Source organism: Lagopus leucura, unplaced genomic scaffold, assembly GCF_019238085.1.
Source record: "Lagopus leucura isolate 7727_CA_CO unplaced genomic scaffold, USGS_WTPT01 Super-Scaffold_100004, whole genome shotgun sequence".
Lineage (NCBI taxonomy): Eukaryota > Metazoa > Chordata > Aves > Galliformes > Phasianidae > Lagopus > Lagopus leucura.
This window is the reverse complement of record NW_024962264.1, coordinates 68,838,263-68,853,451: the sequence shown is the minus strand read 5'-3', so window position 1 is coordinate 68,853,451 and position 15,189 is coordinate 68,838,263. Positions and strand designations below refer to the sequence as shown.

Genomic DNA, 15,189 nt, shown 5'->3' with positions numbered 1-15,189 from the left:
GGTGGATCCATTCCCCATCAGCAGTTTTTACCCACAGTCAGGGTATGAAAATACAGAGAAAAGGAGTGATTTCTTACCGACAGCGGGGAATGGCACAAACCTCTGGATCAAGAGACGAGTGGCGGGGGTAAACTTGTTTGCTCTCTGTACCAGAACATTAAGGCCCACCTTAGAACACAAGAAGGAAACAAAAGAACAGAAAAACAGCAACATTTAGAATGACAGAATCATAGAACACCCCGAGTTGGAAGGGACCCACAAGGATCATCGAGTCCAACTCCTGGTTCCATACAGCACCACCCAAAAAACAACTAGAACTTAGCTAGGAAGAGCAGGACAGGTGCCACAGCTTGCAGACAGCAGCAGAACCCTACACAGGGATGGATTGGGCCCCTCTCTATGCCCAGAATCACAGAATGGCTTGGGTTGGAAGGGACCCCAAGGATCATCAAGTTCCAACCCACAGGCAGGGCCACCAACTTCCATACCTAATACTAGTCCAGGCTGCCCAGGGCCCCATCCAACCTGCTCTTGAACACCTCCAGGGATGGAGCATCCACAGCCTCTCTGGGCAGCCTGTTCCAGCACATCACCACTCCATTCTTCTTTTGGGAACTACATCCCATTGCTGTAGGGTTCTGTTGCGTTGGGTTCAACCCTTGATGGGTTTTAAGCCATTTGCAAGCAAAAGACAGCCAGGAAACCACTGCGTTGCTCTCATGGAACTGCTCCTCACTGCACTTTATGCAATTCAGCAGCATTTTCTAGCAAACTTTCCCATCTGCTGGCTTTTCCACCTAGTCCTTGCCCAGTTGTATTGCTCCAACACAACTCATCCCTCCTCCTGTGGCCATGCACAACACATCGCTTCACTCCCATCAAATATTTGGGCTACAAAGGAGCTATTAATAGGAGCAAGAGATAGTAGGCAGCTCATTATAACCACAGATCTTTTTTTGGGTGCCTCCTCCAGCACGTGTGTGATGCAGATCTCTCCAGTTTCACAAAGGATCTAAGTCACAGAGACTGTTTCACAGCTCTGCGGTCAGATACTGGTGATAGTTGGAGAAATCCCATCAAGATTAAGTTTTGATCAGAAATTGGGTCATTAACCAAACCAACCCATTAGCAGGGAATGGCTCCAGCCTTCAGATTAGTCCCCCCCACGATGTTTTTCTCTTTCAAAGAAACAAACACGCAGACAAAATCCAACTGTCCCCAACGGGGAATTTTCGGACGAAAATGCAAAAAGTTGTGAGCAACGCTCGGCCAAAACGTTTTCAGCCAAAAAATGCAGCAAAATTAAATTAAAAAAAAAAAAATCAGCCAAAGCCAAAAATCTGCCAACAAATAGTGATTTGGGGCAGAACATATTTTGCAAGCTGCTACATTATACATGCATCCGCAGCGCATCTCGTCTCTTTGTAGGCTGCGAGGAAGATGTGGAGAAGCACAACTGCTGGGCAAGCCCTGTATAGGCAGTGTTGGATCCCAGGACCCATAAAGCATTTCCAGAGCCCCATGAAACCACTGCTGAGACCCCAAAGGAAACCTTCCCTCCTGATCCCAAAGAGCCGGAGCGTTTCCTCTTATTCCTGCCATGAATAAAGGGCTTCGTCTCCATCTTCTTCCCTCTCAAAAACGACCGATTGCTGTTTTCTTACATTATCCAAGTTTGGGGATTTGTAGAATTGAACATTCTTCCAAACATTCATCTGAAAAAAAGTGTGCCTGTAAAAGTGAAGCTACAACGGCCCTCAGCACGGTGCTGCCCCACAGACCGAGTATTTATAGCCTGCAGACAGTTCATCTGCGGAGATGACAAACTGTGTTGGGTTTCCAGCCTCTGCTCGTAGGTTTGATGGAAGGATTTGAACGTGAAGTGGAAGAGCAGCAGCTCTGGAAACAGAAAAGATGCAGCCGAGCCCTGGAGCGACGCTGCTGTGAGGTTGGTGGTAATAAAAAGCATTTTACTTTCAGATTCAATTTGGTGCTGCAGACGAACTCGCTCCTCCACTTACAGCAACCACCCCGCTGTGAATACGAAATTAAACATTGCTACAGATTTGAATCCAATCTCCTGAATTCCCAACACGAGGACCAGGTTTAAAGGACTAATGAGGGTTTGTTTTTTACAGTTTTGCAATGACTCGAGTCGACCTGTGAACTTCTTCTTGCAGATCATGGAGAGGGACAGCAGCGTGAGGGCAGGAGAACATCCAGCCCTGAAATGGAGCTCCTCCACCAGCAAGAAGCCAATGGCTTTAAATCCTAGGGCTGGCCAAAGAACACCGACTGCAGAGTCAAATTCATCACTGGAGCTAAGAAAACAACCGCGGGAGTATTATTATCCTCACCCTGCCCACAGTCTGAGTCACAGAGCTGGGATCCACAACGCTGTGCTGTGCAAACGCGCAACGGAGTCAGGTGGGATTCATCAGAGCAAATGTGGTACCTCCAGATGGGCTCGCTTTGCAGTCCAGCCCTGAGAAACGTGCCTTTTTTCAGGGTGTTTATTCACCACCCAAGATAGACATTTGTGTGCTCACACAGAACACCCCTAGCGGTGCCCATTCAGCTCTGCTGACTGTGAAAGGAGCCCAGGGACCGAGCTGGGATGGAAATACCCACGGTGGTGATGTCCAAACTCAGGCCCAATGAGTGCTCCTTGTTGCAGCTGTGATCTCTGAGCACGGCTTTTAAATAGGAGTTTCACTGTAGAACTGATTCAGGATATTCCCATGATGCAACCCAGACTAGGGGACGGATCCAGCTTTTTTAGATTGCGCCTTCTTTGAGGTTTCATTCTACACAGCCCATCAGCTCGGATGACAGTGCATCCTGATGAGCTGGGGAAGCTGGGTTTTGGGGATGTTGAACTCCTGCACCATGAAACCAGGGTTGGTGGAGTGGGAGACTGTGCGTAATCAGCTACCGAGAGATTCCCTTTTCTTCTCCCTTTCTCTTTCTTTTCCTTCCTGCCCTAAAAAGTTCTGACTTCATATCCACTACAATATGAATTTGAAAAGCACGGAAAACGCAAGACCAACACCAAAAAAATCCCTTTTTCATTCTAAAAAATTCAACTTTTTACTTTATGACTGCTAATATTTTTGAAGCCTGAGGAGCGGCTTTTCAATTCCTCATGTCGGCAATGACTGACTCACTTGATGGAGCTCCAACCCTACCCCCCCCTTAAGCCAGAGCAGTAAATACATCAGTGGATCACTCAAAAAGAAGTGATTTTGCATCATTTTGACAGCAAATTCTTTTTACCAAACAGAAGAAGTCCCACAAAGAAGGCAGACATGAGTTGGAAGATGCTGATGACACTTCACTGTGTGGGTTAGGGCTCCACTGACGCAAGGGATTCGGCTTTCACAAAATCATACAATCCATAGAGTTGGAAGGGCCATCCAGTCCAACTTTCCTGCAATGAACAGGGACACCCTTCCCAGGTTTCAGCAGCATATGGGCCATAGCACACTGAATACCACAGTTTGAGCTGGTTCAGGTGACTTAGAGTCGGTTTGGAAGCAGGGAATGGCTCAAAGGAAGCTTCTTCTTCAGCCCCAAAATCACCAGATTGCTGAATTTAAACACCACAGCACTAATTGGATCTGATGAGCCCCATCCAGCTAAACTAAAGAAAAGAGCATTAGGAAAAGGAAGGAAAAAAATCATTCATTAGGGCTGAGAGGTGAAGATGGAGGCAGAGAGATGGGAAACTGGGCCGTTTACCAACTGGAGCTTTACCAAGCCAAGGAGAACAGAATGGAGGAGCGCAGGGAAGGGAAAGCAGAAATGAATTAAGTGGAGAAAGAAGTTAGAGAGAAACAAGATCAAGGCAAGAAAGTAATGCTGGTCAGACCCAAAACGATGGCAGAAGGGATAAGGGCAGTAGCCCCACAGTTGGGCACGTCAGTGGAAGAAAATGGCACAACGATTTGATAGGTGATAAGGAGCAAAGAGGAGAACAACAGCTCCCATGCCCAAGGCCTGAATCGGCATCTGAGAGCAGCGTCCCAGTGCACCACGAGCTCTGGCAGCTCAGCGCCACACTCACTGCCCTGGTAACACTGTTTCATGCCCACTGCCCCGTGGGGCAGAGCCTTTCCCATCTCCATAGCCCTCCTTTGGATGCTCTCCCTGGACTCCCTCCAGCCCTGTGCTTTCCATGCTGCACACAGTGGCCGGCAGCCCCACGGCGGTGGGTGGCCCACAACCTGATTACGGCCATCACACCCCATTCGCAGGCTGTCAATGCAGCTGCTCTGCACGACTCACAAACAATTATCAGGAAGAGGGAGTTGGGATTAGAAAAATCCACAGGGGCACCTTCACCTGGAGAGGGAGGCGAAAAATGGTGTCGGTGCGTGCGCGAGTTCAGCGCGCCATGGGGAGGAGAGCAAATGGCCAGTTATGGTGCGAGCAGGAGAGCGTGGGTGCTCCGGACCACCAAGGGACCACTCAGGCCAACAGGTGTTCCTGTCCACTCTGAATTGGGAAAATAAATTAAGATCCTGTTCTTTTTCATCTTGCGAATTCTCTAAGGGTATTGAGTCAGTCCAACTCTAATTTATCTCATTGATGCCTTAGATTGACCCTTCTAGTTTGGGATAAATATCCTGTCCGCAAGCATCACACAGCTCTTCTCTTTTTCCTTCTTCCTTCTTCCTCCTTCTCATTTCTCTCATTTCACTTCTCTCTTCTCTCCTCTTTTTTTCTTTTTTTCCTTCTCCTCTCCTCTCCTCTCCTCTCCTAGAACAGAGCTGCCATATATAAATGCACTCTTTCCCCCATTATTCTCACTCCATGGTGTTACAATATTTTTATATCTGCATATTTCAGCAAACATTCCCTGGGAACAGCAGAGCTGTACAGTTTGCTGAGCTGTGGGAGCCTGGGCTGCAAGGCCAGCTACTGCCAAAAGCTGGCTGTGACACAGCCACCACGATGCTAATACTGTTTTACAGCTATAATCCTAGGCTTGAATCGTCTTCACCTCTCAGCTTCCTTCGGAGAAGGCAAATAAGATCTTTCTGCTGAATTCCTCCATGGCTTGAGAATATCTTAGGTTACAATGGATGTTTTCAAGACAAAGCACATTTTGATTTTGTGAGATGCTGACTTTTTCTACGGGGAAAAAGACCTGCTTGGTCTGAAAATATCATTTTTGCAACGTCCATTTGTCCAGAAGCAAGCTCTGCTTTAAGCTGATCTCTTAGATGCACACTAGGCTTGGCTTTGCAGATTAGCCTCCTGTACCATTTTTTTTTTTCCTTTTTTACAACTAAATATAAACTTAGGAGTTCCATTTTTTATGTAACATTTCTGCTCAACCAATTGTGACCACTTGGGTTATGATTTATGAAACCCATGGAAATAAAACCCAAAATCTCCAAGACAAATTACCATGCTTGAAAAACTCAGGAAGCACAACTGAAACCTACAGTAACTATGAGAGCATCCAGGAAGCATTCCCAGGAGTGAGGGCTCTATCAGGAGCTCCATACATCCATCAGCTCTGGCCTTCCCAGCGTGCAGGTTCAGATGTGAGCCCAGACAGACAGCAGAGCATTCTCATACAGCTCTGCAGAAAGCTGCTGTTTCTTTATCAACAAGCAAGATGTGTTTTCTTAGAAGTAACATCACTAAGGAGAAAACTGCCCTAGGATGACCTCCAAGATGCCTGAATGGGGAGAAGTGATTTCTTGCTGCAATAGTGGGAATCTGAATCCTGGAGCACCTCTGGTTGAGTCCCTGCTCTGAAGAACTCCATCCATCAGAACTGATACCAGGTCACTGGGCTGCATTCCCCTACCCTGAAGCAGAGTTGATAAGTGAGGCCATCCTGCTGGATGCACCCAGCCAAGCAGCATTCACTCCATTTCTACCTGCAGGGACAGGAAGAGTGACAAGCAACCAGAAGAGACACAACATGAGGGACAAGGCTCAGTGGGCACAGTGGGGGATGATTCATAGTCCAAAGCCAGTATTTAGGGTCAGAAAGCACGGTGGTCTTTCTGTATCAACACTTTTAAGAGTACAGTGGATCAGTCCTTGAAGAGCAGCTTTAAACACCCTCCTGGCCTCCAAGGCCAGCCATCAATACCAGCACTGGGCACTGAGGTTATTAATGGGTTATCAATCACCTGATTTTTTAACCCAAGGTTAGCTAGTAAGGTAAACCAAAAGGAAACATTTATGTCCTGCTTAGTTGGCCTTAAGTTACACTAGGGGAGGGTTCATGTTTAGTATTAGGAGAAATTTCTCCAGCAGAGTGGTCAGAGCATGGAGATGTGGCACTGAGAGACCTGGTCAGTGGGCATGGTGGGGATGGGCTGGGGTTGGACTTGGGGATCTTAGAGGTCTTTTGCAACACTGATGATTCTGTGATGTTTCAAGCACGCAGACCAGCACAAAAGCAGAGCCTGGCGGCTGTGGTTACATGCCACTGCAGCTCTGGTTTTATAGCAAAGACAAAACACCTACTTTTGTTCTGAACCTAGCTCAGGTTGCTAAGCAAGAACAACACATTTCTCTTTGTATTGACAAGACCTGAGCCCACAAACAATCCTAAACATTCTCTTAATGAAAGCCATCTATAATGTTGCATAAGCTGGCATACTTCAAGGAAGGAATCTGGCCACGTTTTTAATGGGGACAAACCCCACTTGTTCTTCTGTCCCAAAGATGACAGATCTCAGACCAACGCTTTCATTTCCTCTTTCATGTCAGGTGCTGATGGGGAGCAGTGTGTCACTGGCAGAAAGGAACACCATATACAACAAGCAAAAACATCAGAGGTGGAGGAGATCTGGCACATTGGTTCCTCCATCTCCTTGCTCTTGGCCAATCTTCAGGTCCTTCCTTCTGAGGTCAGCTCTAGCCTTGTCTCAAGCTATACTGTACTGGAGAAGAAATAAAATTCTGGCATAGATTCCTTTGCCCAGGGCTATTCTGTGAATCAGGCTGGGAGTAGAACCAAAGAACTGTAGAATGGTTTGGGTTGGAAGGGACCTCAAAGATCATCTGGTTCCAACCTTCCTGTCACAAGCTGGTTGCCAACCACTAGATGAGGTGCCAGATCAGTAAGGTGGAAGGAAAAGAAATATTGAAAAAAAGAAATACTGAAAGTTGCTGAAAAAATATGTAATATATCCCATATTAATGCATAGTAAATAAATATTAATTCCTCTAAAATTCCTCATCCCAAAGGACTGCACAGCAGCAGTCCCAGATCTAGAGCCAGATCTATGCTGCTTCTCTGCAACGGAGATTTCTCATTTCTCTCAAATGAGAAAGGAATAACGTTACTTGCAAAGGTTTGCTGAGACTTCTAGTTTAATTGCAAGAAGTATAAAGCCAAAATCTGCTCTTCCATCCACGTGAGAAAGCCGTTTGTTTGTCCCTCTCTGGGAAGCAGCATCATAACCCAGCTGATCTGTCACTTCCCCAGCCTCCTCCCTGCATTGCTTGCCAACTGCAAACATGGAAGGGGCCTGCTTTAATTAATACCGGGTCTCAGCAGACCACTGGAGGCAGTGGCACTTGTTTTCAGGTCATCTGGTCCTAATAGGCTCACACTGGGAGGTGATTTATTGCTAACTGACAGCAGACACCGGTTAATGAGGGCTGAGGCCTTAGAATCCGACATAACGAAACTCGAGGCTGCTGCTAAATTATTTGTCATCACCATTTAAAAAAAAAAAACCAAACCAAAAAAGAAAACAAAACCAACAACCTCTTGAGGAGCTGCTGGTTATTAATCCAGATGTTTACAACATAAAAATCACTCCCTGCCTGCAGGATTTTCTCCAGGCGGCTCTGAGCCAGCAATAGGGGATTTCTGCCTTGCTCCTGTCCCCAAGGGCTTGTCTGTTCAGGGACCTCAGTGCGTGCAGACTTTGCCTTCTTTTTGCAAGTGTCCACTTTCAGTGCACCCCAAGCACCACGGCTGACCCCACGCTGAAGCCAACAGACCTGCACACATCAGGAAGGAGGAAGCAGCCTTAAAGCTGCTGCCTTTCACTGCTCCCTCAGATGCAAGGAGAGCTGCCACCTCCCCATAGCAACACTGCACCCCTCAGATCTACAAATAACTACCTGGTTGTGCATGTCCCTATTCATTGCAAGGCGGTCGGACTAAAGGAGCTTTAAAGGTCCCTTCCAACTCTAAGGATTCTATGATTCTATGCCATACCATGCAATACTCTTTGCAGGCATCAAGTGCCTTCCATAGAAGTCCACTGCAGCATGGCATCTCCCATCAGCAATGCCAAGTGGCCCACGTGCCACCAGTGGTGACAGCCACCCTGCAGAGCCTGCAGGCCACTGCTGGTTGGATGCAATTCCTTTATCCCCAGGTCTTTGGGAAGCTTTTCATGCTGTTTCAGAGGATGAGTTTCTCCCACTGGTGGTTCCCTGAAGTGCTTCAGCTCCTTTGCAAATCAGCACAAGAGGAATGAGAGCCATCCCACCATGGTCAGCTCTGCTCTTGGCCCAAGCAGTTTCCTTATGGAGCCCACCAGCTCTGTGGGGTGACAAAACTCTGCTGATATCACTTCTCTCTGCCTCCTGCCCTCTGTCTATGGGGTTACAAAGTATGGAAGCTCATTCCAACAGAAGGCTGGTCAGTGTGCACAGGTTAATTCTAGGAGAGGCAGCCAGTGAGCAAGCCAAGCCAACACCATGGAAAACCATCTTACTCCCATCTACATAATCCTTCTAACCATCACCAGCTGGCTCTGTAGAAACACTGTAAAGAAGTCTTAACAAGCCCACACAGCCTTTTGCCCCAAAATGAATTAGGGAACCCAAACGGTGTGGTAGGCAAGCTGAGTGCTGACTGCCCAGGGCACAGTCTGTTGGCAGAAAGAATGCCTGCAGGAGGACGTTTGAGGCTTGAGAGAGAGACAAAAAGTTTGGGCCACAGTAAAAATAAAAATTAAAAAAATACAAAATATCTTTAAGGATCTTTAAGGTTGGATATCAGGAAAGATTTCTTCTCCAAAAGAGCCATCAAGCGCTGGCACAGCTGCCCAGGCAGTGCTGGGTCACTGTCCCTGGAGACGTCCAAGAACCGTGGTGATGTGACACTTGGGGATGTGGTCAGTGGGCATGGTGAGGTTTGGGCTGGACTTGATGGTCTTTCAGGTCTTTTCCAACCTTCATGATTCTATGATTCTTTTAACTCAAGGTGCTGAGCCGCCAGGGGACAATCTTCAAAGCCTGACTGCTCAGATCAGCTATCACACTGCTACTCTGCAGCCTCACCATCACACTTCTTGGCATTTCAGCCTGGACTGGGCTAATTCACCAGCATCTTAATGCAGAATCATAGAACGGCCAGGGTTGGAAGGGACCTCAAGGATCATGAAGCTCCAAGCCCCTGCCACACACAGGGCCACCAACCTCCACATTTCATAGCAGCCCAGGCTGCCCAGAGCCCCATCCAACCTGGCCTTGAACACCTCCAGGGATGGACGGGGCATCCACAGCCTCTCTGGGCAGCTGTTCCAGCACCTCACCACTCTCTCTGTCAAGAACTTCCCCCTGACATCCAACCTCAATCTTCCTTCCCTCAACTTCAAACCATTTCCCCTCGTCCTGCTGTTATCTACCCTTTCAAAGAGATGATTCCCCTCCTGTTTGTAGGCTCCCTGCATGTGTGGATAATTTGAGTTCACCCAGCAGCAAAGCAACAGCACAGAGACCCAAGCAGAGCACAGTGCAGGACATGCTGGCAGCAATCAGTGGCAGAAGTCTCCTTCTGTTGAAAAGCCTGGGCATGCATGGACAGATACTCCTCGTGGTTAAAATATTTTCTTGTTGTTTAGACTGAGCTGTGTCAATTAAAATCTAAACATGCTTGGCAATTCAAAGAAACATCTCAAAAGCACTGCAGTGCTGCTGGAAGGGAGCAGTTACTTAGTAGTGTAATACATAAAGCGTTACCCACTGCTATTGAGACAGCACTTATGACAGCTCCCAAGTAGCCCTGGATGAACTTGGACGTCGGAGAAGGCTTTGGAAAGAAAAACAAAACATATTTTCAATAAACAAACTTCTGGTTATTAAAATGCAACTGAGCTGTTTTTGTTGTTTGGGGGTACTTTTTCTTTTTGTATTTTCTTTAAACCAGAGACAGGTTTAATTTTGTCATATTGTTCTGTGACACACGGTCTGTCATCTAGCAGCAGCAAGCCCAAGGAAAAACGTAACCTCATGAACAAGGTTAAAGGGAATGGAAAATTAATTGGCATCACAAATTGTAATAATAGCAGCTTAAAGAATATGTGAAAGAAATTCAGTAAGTGGAAAAAAAAATAGAAAAAAAAAACAACATTGCTATTCTTATACACATGCAGTGAACCCCAAACTCTCCTTATCAAACATTTGTCCTTGAAATGCTATCATGGTGAGTCGGATGGTTTCCATCTCAGATTCCTCTTGTGAGCTCCCACATCCCCACAAGACACGAATCAACACTGAGGAAGGGGAAGAGAGCAGGGCCAGCATGATGCCTGGGCTGCATACTGAACGTCCTCATGACACAGAAGGGTGACCAGGGAGCCTTCCTTTGCTATCCAAACACCCAAACAGACATTGCTTTGTGCTCATTTACACACCCAATTTAATTCCTACGGATTAAACCCCACCCTGGCTCAGTGTGAAGGCACTGAGCATTGCTCCTGAGCTTCGAGTGATTTCGAGATCCTTGAGCCATTCACAGCCACAACGAAATAGAAGTCTCTACAGGAGAATGGCCAAGCTACAAATTCAACACAGTGCCTACTCTGCAGTTTCTATTAACAGCCAAGAGACAAGACTTATGTTTCCATGTCAAAACAGAGCTAGCACGCAGCGCACGCCGCATATGCTGGGTCTCCTCACCTTTGTCGCATTGCGGTTTGCATAGTTGACGCACGCATTGTGGCTCTGATTCAACCACTACAGAGGAAATAAAAAGAGAGAGATGTAAACGTAACCTTGCAGAAAATCAGGTCTACAAACACGGGAGTGCCATCTCTGTTTGGATCCGTCTGTGATTTGCCACATCTTTGTACAAGCTCTTGCATGCACCGACCCTTAGAGCTGAGATAGAAATGCATGCAGCTTTCACCAGCACTCCATCCACACAGAAGCATGTGCATAAGCACTCGATCGTGAAAATAAGCAACTAGATCTAAAAACAAACTTTAAGGCCATGGTATAAAGCAATTTTAAAGCTAAAAAGCCATAATCTCCCCCTAACGTGCCACAAAGCTGCATGCACCAGGCTGTCTTGAAGACACAAGTCAAGGCTGCTTTCCTTTGCATGACATCCCCCACCCACTCAGCACACAGAGGCAGATGAGCCTTACCTGCCAAAACACAGTGGATGCTATCGTCTGGTTGGGCAGAAGAAGACCAACAACCTGCAAGAGAAGAGATTAGTGTTAACATACACATGGTTTGTTGATGCTCTGCTAGGCAAGAAAACAGCAAGCATAGTTCTATTGCCTCTAATAAGACATGTCCATGTGTGAGCTTTGTTTCATGGTGAGTGGCCAGAGCACAACCAGGAACAAGCAGGTGAGGGAACAGAATCACCCAGGAAAGCAATGAGGTTTGAACATCTGAAGACAGGAGTGCCACCCAGAAGCATGCGTGCTCCTGTTTTGGAGCCACCTGTTTTGTTCAAAGAGAACTGCTGATCTGAGCCTGTATGTATGCACTGTCCACATGGCACTGCCAGCATCCTTGGGATGCCTCAAAATACCATTCAGGCTCATTCCTGCAATTCTTCAGAGAATCCATCCCTTGCAGAGGATGCAGTGCTGCCAGAATCCTTCCTGCTCTGTTTGACGGCAGCCTGTTCCCCTCAAGGGTAAAAAAAACTGAAAAAGCATAGAGCCATGAAGGTTGGAAAAGAGCTCTGAGATCCCCAACCCCAACTCAACCCATCCCCACCATGCCCATGACTACATTCCTCAGTGCCACGTCACCGTGGTTCATGATGCTGACTCCACTTCCTCCTCAGGCAGTCTCTTCCAGTGCCTGATGGCTCTTTTGGAGAAGAAACGTTTCCTAATGTCCAACCTGAACTTTCACTGGGGCATCTTGAGTCCTGGGCACACTGCTGGCTCATGTTCAGCCAAGTGTTGACCAACTGACCCAGATCCTTTTCCTCCATGCAGCTTTCAGGCACGCTGCCCTGAGCCTGTAGTGATGCATGGAGGAGAGGGAAGGAAAGCAAAGGGGCTCCCAGCAGTAAACCCAATGAGCGGGGACAGGAGTTCCTGGGTAAGAAGCAGGTAAGAAGGGAACTAGGAAACCCCACTGTGAAGAAGTGGGGCTTCGTAACATCACTGTCATTTTCTCTCTTCCCTCTATCTTCTGATAGTTTATGAAGGTGCTCTTCACAGCACGAATTCACATTTGCATCTTCACAAAGAGTATAAAGACTGAACAACTTTTAATTCCAAATGTGTTGATTTTTGGGCTGCTTGGGTATCAATGTGGTCTGAAATGTCTCTGGGGCAGCTGGGCAAGAAGACTCCAAGTTCACCCATGCTCACAGACCATCTCAGCACCTCTTCCTTTATGGTTGCTCCCAGCAATGCCGAGAAGAATGCAAACTTCTCCATTGGAGCACAAGCACTGCCACAAGATGAGGAGAGCTCAATCCAGCCCCATACACCTGCAGCAACAGCAGCTGAAGAGGAGCCAACCCCCACGCTTGACGACATCAAAGAGAAATAACAACAAACAGAGGGGCAGCAGGGCTGCGAGGCCGCTTTCGTTTACATCTTTCCTCTCTTTCCTTCCTCCAGCTCTTCCTCCTCCAGCCTTTCTCCAAGTTGCAGCCGCTCGGGGCGCTGGCTGAAGGCCAAGACGTGCGAGTCCCACCGATTCGCCGCTCCCATTGACGATGAGGATCTTGTTAATTGCACTGCTGTCGGTCAGAGCCAAATGAACTCAACAGGTGCGACCCCATCCTCATCCCAAAACCACCGAGTGTCCCATGGGGACCAGGGAAGCGTTGAGGAGGAAGAAGGAGACAAGCAGCCCCCGCAGCAGCAGCAGTCAGAGCGCGAGAGGGAGGGAGAGAAGGGAGGGGGAAATAAATAAATAAAAGAGCACCCAAAATCTGTATGACTGAAAGAGGCACGTTTAAATGCAAACTCTCCATATGTGCAAGAGTCTGTCAAGAAATGTACAGTTTCACTTTTAATTACTGTCAGGGGAAAAAATAACTAAGAAGGAAAACAAAATATATATTAAAAAAAAAAAAAAAAAAAAAGGGGAAAAAAAAAAAAAGCTTCTAAGCACTAGAAAAGTACCAGCTAACAACATTTAATTGCCTATCAGGTGCGAACAGCCCTTTGTGGCTGCAGACCAGGGCTGCAGGCACTTTCCAGACGTCTGTCGGCTCTCGGTATGTCTGCAGTGGAGTTCTCATTTTGCAGCCTCGAGCCCTGCTCTATTTGCCTGTCACCTGCAATGGGCACGAGGCTCTGCTCCAGGTGTTCCCCAGCCCCAACAAGGCTCCTCATCTGAATCCCAGAGGACAAAGGAGCGGGGTTGCAAATTTCACCCACCCGTTTGGTATGGAGTTGTCTGAAACGACAATCAGAAGACTTGGATACCAGACCAGGAGCTTTCAGAACGCAGCCATAAAGTGTAGAGCCTTAACAGTGGTGAGTACAAAAAAAATGGGGAGCCTGAAAAAATGGTGAGCTCCAAAAAGTGGCAAATCCAAAAGATGACAAACCCAAAGAGCATGAACCAAAAAACTGGCAAGTTCAAAGAACCCAAAGACAGCAAACCCCAAAGACAAGGTGCCCAAAAGACCATGAACCCAAAAAGTGGTGAGTTCAAAGAAGAACCCAAATACAGCGAAGCCCAAAAATCACGAGCCCAAAAGACAATGAACCCTGAAGATGATGAACCCAAAAAGTGGTGACCCAAAGAAGTAGAACCCAAAGATAGCGAACCCCAAAGACGATGAGCCCAAAAGACAATGAACCTCAAAGATGGTGAACCCAAAAAGCAGTGAGCCTAAATAAGGAGAACCCAAAGACAGTGAACCCCAAAGACAACATGCCCAAAAGACCGTGAACCCAAAAGGTGGTGAGTTCAAAGAACTCAAAAACAGTGAGTCTAAAAGATGGCGAGCCCAAAACACAACAAACCCTGAACATGGGGAACTCAAAGGAGAACCAAAAGGCAGCAAACCCCAAAGATGAGGAGCCCCCCCAAAAAGACGTGAACCCAAAAAAACCTGTCAACTCTCAAAAAACAGAACCCAAAAGATCCATAAGCCCCCAAAAAAAGAAAACCCCCCAAAATTGTGAACCACAAAAAACCTTGAACCCCTGAAACAACATGAACACAAAAGGGCCACGAGTCCTGCCCACGAGCTGGATCTGCTGGCAATATGGCTGGCTCTTCCAGCCCAATGAGTGCTCACCAAAAATGAAATGTTTTACCCTGTTTTCATATGTCTGGAGGAAATGATGTGCCCAAATGGTGCTGGGCTGGATAACCTAAGCTTCGACAAACCTCACTCATTGGCTGGGAGCACAAAGCAAAGAAGAGAGAAACCTATGGAAGGTGAAAAGGTGGATGAAAGTTGAACCATGCACACAGCCCTAGAAATGATGGAGGTGGAAGCAAAAGATCGTAGTTCCCTGGCTCCAGGCTCTGCCCAAGGGATGCACACACAGCCACAGGATTTGGCTTTGGCAGAGCTGCTTAATCCAGAAAAGAAATGATTATTATCACCAGGCTTTAATCCCAGGCGAGCGCTCGCCGCAGGCACCCCGAGCCTCTCTTGAGGAAATCCCATCCCCCTATGCTGAAGGCAAGGCTCAAACTGTTTTTATGCTAGAGCAGGCTGCCAATTTTGTCACTAAATTTCACAGATCGATTGGCATAAATGTTACATTTTAATTTTAACATTTGAAACGTTTGGTTTCTCTTTTTTTTTTTTTTTCCCTTCCTTTTTTTTTTCTTTCTTTTTTTTTTTTTTTTAAATGACAAGAGGTTCCAGTTTATCCTTTACAGCTAGCGAAATTGGGCTCATCTGACAGCTCTCGGCTCCTCTGACAGCTCTGGATTGGGGCCGATTTCATTGTCAATTTGAGCGTTAACTCATTTTTGTTTAACCTTTTCCTTTAAAATGCCCCATACAGAGTT

General features: G+C 47.0%; 1 protein-coding gene across 2 annotated transcripts in view; it reads right to left on the bottom strand.

Annotated features, from left to right (window-relative positions):
- The window catches only part of SFXN5 (sideroflexin 5), a 79,287-nt gene that overhangs the window by 33,520 nt on the left and 30,578 nt on the right, over window positions 1-15,189 (bottom strand). For both annotated transcript variants that reach the window (XM_042871753.1, XM_042871754.1), the window contains exons 7-10: window positions 11,370-11,423; window positions 10,900-10,956; window positions 9,965-10,030; window positions 78-168 (exon numbers count right to left, since the gene is read on the bottom strand). In XM_042871753.1, coding sequence (XP_042727687.1) covers window positions 78-168; window positions 9,965-10,030; window positions 10,900-10,956; window positions 11,370-11,423 — 268 coding nt within the window. The remainder of the gene's footprint in view (window positions 1-77; window positions 169-9,964; window positions 10,031-10,899; window positions 10,957-11,369; window positions 11,424-15,189) is intronic.